The sequence below is a fragment of the Peromyscus eremicus genome, chromosome 19, assembly GCF_949786415.1.
Source record: "Peromyscus eremicus chromosome 19, PerEre_H2_v1, whole genome shotgun sequence".
In the NCBI taxonomy this organism is placed as follows: domain Eukaryota; kingdom Metazoa; phylum Chordata; class Mammalia; order Rodentia; family Cricetidae; genus Peromyscus; species Peromyscus eremicus.
Window position 1 is genome coordinate 48,790,953 of NC_081435.1, and position 5,761 is coordinate 48,796,713.

A 5,761-nucleotide genomic window follows, 5' to 3' on the forward strand; every position below is an offset into this window, starting at 1 on the left:
AACCAGCTAACACTCTATGTATTGCAGCCTAAGTGAAGCCCGCCCCGGTCCCCACTCCTATGTCCAGCACCCTTTCTTAGAATAAAACCAAATCAAATCACAATCTGGCCTTGGCTACTCCCATTGCGTAGTCAGGAGCACTGACCAAGTGTGGGGAGGGCAGCCAAGTTTCAACCACTAGCCTGAAATGCTGCCTGGACAGTCACGGGTCCAACCCGCAGGGAGGGACCCTAGAAACTTGTGGAAGCTGACTCTTTCCCCTCTCCTGGCCTCCTGATATGCCTCCTACCCCTTCACCTTTCCGGTTCATCCGTCCAACTGGATGCATTGAGCACATATTGATGCCAGGCACGGAGCTGGTGCCCCCCAAGCAATTTTGGGTCAGACAGACATGGCTCCGGACCTTTTGGGGACAGAACATGCAAACATACATGGAAGTAGGAGAACAATGGAATTGGTCACAGTTTTAAAGGACACCAATAGAAGTCATCAAAAGGAGTTGAGGTGGGAAGTCTAATTTGGGAATCACAAAGGGCCTCTCACTCAGCTAGGGACTGAAGGTGAGCAGGAGCCGGGCACGCAAAGAGTCGGAGGGAAGGGAAAAGAATGTGTACACAAGACCTGAAGCAAGACTTGGCGGGCCTGAGGAGTTGAAAGAGGGCTGGGTGCTGGAGCACAGTGGCCAAGGGGAGTGGCCTGGGGTGAGGTCCAGAGCGGGGAGGGAAGCAAGCATGGGTGCTATAATAGAGTCTCACAGACCCGAGGAAGGAGTGTGCTGTTCATCCTAAATAGGATGGGAAACCACATAAAAAAAATTTCAACTGACTCATCTGTATCTGGAACATTCCTTATAGCCTCTGGACCTCACTTTCCTCTTCAGTACATCTGCTCTTTAACTGTCCAATGCAGACATTCTAGAATGTCAGCAGCTCAGAAAGAAAAAAGAAAGGCAGCAGGCCGAAGACCGTGTGGCCAGTGTCCCTGGGCACTGGAGGGTGGGGCACACAGTGAACTTCCCTCAGCTGTCCCAGACAACAACATCACCGCACAAGAGCCCCCTCTGGAAACCTGTGCCTTCTTCAGTGTGCCCAGGGGAAGAAACTGAGCCAAAGAGGGGGAGGGGAAGGACTCTTCCCGCCAGGAGAGTCTAGACTCCTCTGCCAGCTCCCACTAGGCCCTATTTCTGGAGCATTAGTGAGAGTCCTGTGGCTTGAGCAGACTGGAAGGCCCAGACTCCAGCATCCTCAGCCAAATGTCTGGTCCTGAGAAGTCCCTTCCTGGAGACTCCAGAACCCAAGCCTGAAGTCTTACCCTCTACTCTTAGAGCTAAGAGAGAAACCCTGCTGCCTTTGGATATCCATGGCTCTATCTGCATGCAGGAAATCATCCATAAGCGACAGCTGTCTGAGAGTAGAGATGGGCTTGGAAGTTCATGCCCAAAGGTAACGAGGTTTGTGTGACCTCAATAGTAGACGCCATTCATTCACTACCTCATTTTGCCCGATCCTTCCTGCTCATATTGCTTCACAATGGATGGCCTTGCTCCAAGGCTCTACCTGAGGGGAACCTCCTCATCCCTCTCCAGAGCCACCTGACCGACAGGAAGTGGCTAGTGGAAGATTAGAAATGTGCCTTCCTTCTTAGATGTCCATAGCAGACCCCAGGATGCTGAGAGGGCACTCGCCTATCACTCAGTGTGAAGCTCTTCCCTACACTCATGACCAAGGAAGGCTTCAGAGGGCCACCACACACAAACACACCCACATCCGTCTACCAAAGGATGGAACGTGTTCTTCCCCATCAGCTTTTTCAACTCTTTTTTTGTAGCTTGAAGCAGGAGATATATATATATATATATATATATATATACACACACACACACACACACACACACACACACACACACACGTTACCTTCCCTTGTTCCTTGTTTCATTGACCATAAAATGAGACCCAGAAAAGGTGAGTCATCCAGGGAATCCGTTGTACAGAGGATTAGGACACAGGTATGGTGTTCAGTATGCCCCATCAGTTCCTGGCTGTGGCCTTGGGCCTGTATTTTTCCATCTTTGTACCACAGTTTCCTCATCTTCCAAACATGTGGAAGACAGCACCCACAGCAATGTCTTATGAGAGCTCCACAGTATTAGCTGCTATCACTCAAGGCACAGGAGTGAGCGGCCCAGCTTTGCCCTCCAAACATCCCTGGAGTCAGACCGGAGCGTCTGTGTCCCTGGGACTTCTAAGGAGTGTGGCTACAACCTGGGCCTGCAGCCACTGATCAAACCCTCCCAACAGCTGCCCAGGGGCAGAGATGGGTGTGTGGGATAAGCGGAGGGAAGGAAGAGCTGGTAGAGGAAGTTCCAGGCCTGCTCCCAGCTGGGGGAAGGGAAGGAAGGGCTGAACATCAAAGAGTAGGCAGGCCAGCTTCCCGCCCTCAAGGCCAGGTGGCCTTTGTCAGGACAGGCCAAACACAATCTGGACAATGAGGGATCCTGCTCTCTTCCCTGCCAACAGGAGTCACTACTGAGCTAAAGCAAAGCCGGTTACATGACAAAAGGGGGGGGGGGACACCCATAAAGGTCAGGCTGTCCCTCATTAAGCCGAGCCTTTGTCCAGCCCCCTCTCCTGCCTTTGAAGAGGGTGGATCAGAGAGGCCTGCCTAGGGGCAGGAGCTTCACAGGCTGAGGGGCCACACAGCAGCCACCTTCCCAACTGCTCCTACTGCCCCTCCCCCGGGGTCAAGAGTTCAGGGAGAGTCCTGGGGAGGCTAGGTAGAGACCCCTGGACCCAGGCGACCAAAGGGAGCTTGGTCAACCAAAGGATAGGATCCTGTCTCTTCCCTGTGGGATAGGGAGCCAGTTGGTCCTGGAGAGGAAGTGACCTGAGCGCGTTCCCACAGCGGAGAGGTGCTTGGGTGTGTGTGTGTGTGTGTGTGTGTGTGTGTGTGTGTGTGTGTGTGTGTGTGTGTGTGTGTGTGTGGCGGGTTTAGGGGTGGCAGAAGCTACGGAAGATCACCAGTGCCAGTGCTGCTGCGGAGACCTGGCGTCTGGCCTTCCAATTCCGGCCTTGCCACTTACACAGACCCACGTCCTCTCTTCACGGGGTTGCAGTTTCCCCCAGCTATACGGAAGGATTCAGTTGGCCGACTCAAAGCTCTCCAAGCCCCCAGATTAAAGAAGGGCGACACAAATGACTCCCCAGGGCAGGAGTGATAGTGGGCCACACTCTTGGGAAGTCAGTCAGTCAAGGCCAGGGCAAGAGGTCAAAGAGAGGGCGGCCTGGGCTTCGCCGGGCACCTGCCAGGGCCAGGAACCCGTCTGGAGGCCCAGGCGGGAGAAGGGTCCTTACCGCTGCCACCGCCGCCTGCGGTCGCCACGCTGCGCCGCATCCATTCGTAGGGTGTCCGCCTCTGCGCTCCTGGCGAGGACGGTGCGCCCGGCGGGCCGAGGGACTGCGCCAGGAGGCCAGGACCGGGACCGGGAGGCGCGGGCACCGGGCTAAAGTCCGGAGGGGGCCCGAAGGCCAGCGGGGCCGGGCTGGCGGCGGGGGCCGCGGGGCCCGGGCCATAGGCAGCTGCCCAGTCGTCCTTGGGCGCAGGGAAGGGCGCGGGCCAGGTCGGAGGGGGCGCGGGCGCCGGGGCGGGCTCCACGTGCGTGTAACCCGCGAAGTCGGGGTACTGCGGGGGTGCGGGCGCCGGGCCGGGGGGCGCGTAGGTCGGAGGGCCCAGGCCGAGGCTGGAGGGCCTGGCGGGGCCTGGGTACACCGGGGAGTCCTTGTCCAGCACATAGCCCACGTACATGGTGACCGCGGGGTCCCCCGCGCATGCTGGGCCCTGGAGCCGCCGCGCCGGCCGGCCGCCCCGACGACCAGCGACTGCTCACCTGGACCCGCGGCCGCCGCCGCGCCCGCCCCACCCCGGCCTTTTATAGCCGCGGGCCGTCCGCGGCCCCAGCCGGGCGGCTTTGCATTTCAAAGCGGGGGAAGCCTCGGGGCCGCGAATCAAAGGGGGAAGCCCGTCGGGCGAGGGGGTTCAAAAGGAGACAAATTGCCGCCCTAAGCAGGAGGTGGATGGGCCTGGGGGCTGGGGACCCAGAGGGCGCGGCCTGGATCGAAGGGTCCAGGCACGGCTTCATGTTCCGACTCCTCCTTCGGTGGTCGCGGGGACCTCCCCACCACCGACCCCCGGGGTTACAGGTGGAGAAACTGACTTGGAGGGGTGGGGTGGGGGGACCTTAGGCCAGCCTCACCGAGCACACGGTGGTGCTGTGTGAGCCTGTGGGGCTGTCAGCAGTGACCACCAGCTTGAGGTGAGGGGGAGAGCAAGGCTGACTTCAAACGGGGTTCCGTCTGTAAGGTAGAGGGCGTCTTGCGGGGGGGGGGGCAAGGGTCACGACCCCTCGGGTCCCAGATGAAAGCTGTGGGAAATGTGCATATGCAGATAGCCAGTCTGCATGCTCCTGAGTGTTTCCCCCTTGTTGGCTCCACAGAGAAATTTCTCAAAGGTGTGGGCCAGGGGGGTCCTCTGAGGACACCTTGGGAAACTTCACAAACTCTCTACGGCTCCTTCCCTTCCCTTATTGTTCTTGTTGCCGAGATGCTTCAAATAAACACGAAAACAGAGTCGCATCATGAACCCAGCACCATGCAGCCTCTGTAATTAGCAGGTTTCTATCACCTCCCCCCCTCCCCCATCTACTGCCTTTTTCTAAAGCATTTTAAAACAAATTTCCGGCTTCATGTCATTTTTACCCCTACACATGTCAGACTGCATTTCTAAAATACATGGACAAATTCCTGAGTATTTATTATCTAATGCAGTTTACATTCAACGTACTCCAACTGACTGGGGGCGGAATGTGTTTTTGCAGTTGGCTGATGAATCCTCATTGGTTACCGATGCTGGCATTTTAAACGTCTGTGTGTTCTTCCCTACTCCATCGAAGACAAGCAGACACTCGGCAGCTGCTTGAACAGGAGAGGGGGTAGTTGAGACTAGGGGGTTGGGGGTGGGGTGGGGGTCATGGCTGAGGAGTTGGGGAAGGAGATGTCTCTGGGTCAGGAAGGCTAGAGTAGATGAGGACCCCTCCACATGGCGCTCAGGGCCAGGGAGGGGACAGTGCAAAAGAATCCTTTGAGGTTTGACCTTCTTTCCCGTTCCAGCACCAGGAGATGGGCAGGATGTGTGTGGACCCTCAAAGCAAGGCAGAACCACGTCATAACTGTTCAGCTTTCTTTCTCTTTACAGGGCCAGTCGGCATCACCTCAAGGCAGGCTGGTGAGCCACGGTCACACTGTAACTTGCTGGGGGACACAGTGCCAAATGAAAATGCCGGGTCTGTTGTTCAGAAATGACCTGGAATTTCGTGGTGGCGGGATTCAGCCAAGCACAAGGTTCCTGTGTGACTGCACAGATGACCTGCCCAAGAAGGTGTCCCTGATCAGAATCAGCAGTAAGCCTAAACGGTCCCCTTCCTGCTCAAGGGAACCTGCCCATTGAATGGATGGAAGCAGGGAGGCCCAGAGAGGAAAGGGCAAAACTCCAGTTCATGCTTCCTAACGAGGCTGGGTGTAGACACAGTGGTGCTCACAGCTGTCCCCGCAGGGGAGGCCACCATAGCCCCAGGTTAGAAGACACCTAGCGTCTGGGCTCCACTGAGAGCCCAACCAGGAGATAGAGACACAGGGGCGAAAGATGAAGCCCAGGAGGGTGGAATTTTCTCTCAGCTGGGATGACTAGGGCTGCTCCTATTGTGGGAAGT

At 56.9% G+C, this 5,761-nt stretch overlaps 1 protein-coding gene across 1 annotated transcript in view; it reads right to left on the bottom strand.

Moving 5' to 3' along the window:
• The window catches only part of Cdx1 (caudal type homeobox 1), a 14,492-nt gene extending 10,691 nt beyond the window's left edge, over positions 1-3,801 (bottom strand). Inside the window, exon 1 of the mRNA XM_059246664.1 lies at positions 3,351-3,801. Coding sequence (XP_059102647.1) covers positions 3,351-3,801 — 451 coding nt within the window. The remainder of the gene's footprint in view (positions 1-3,350) is intronic.
• Between the last annotated feature and the right edge of the window lie 1,960 nt (positions 3,802-5,761).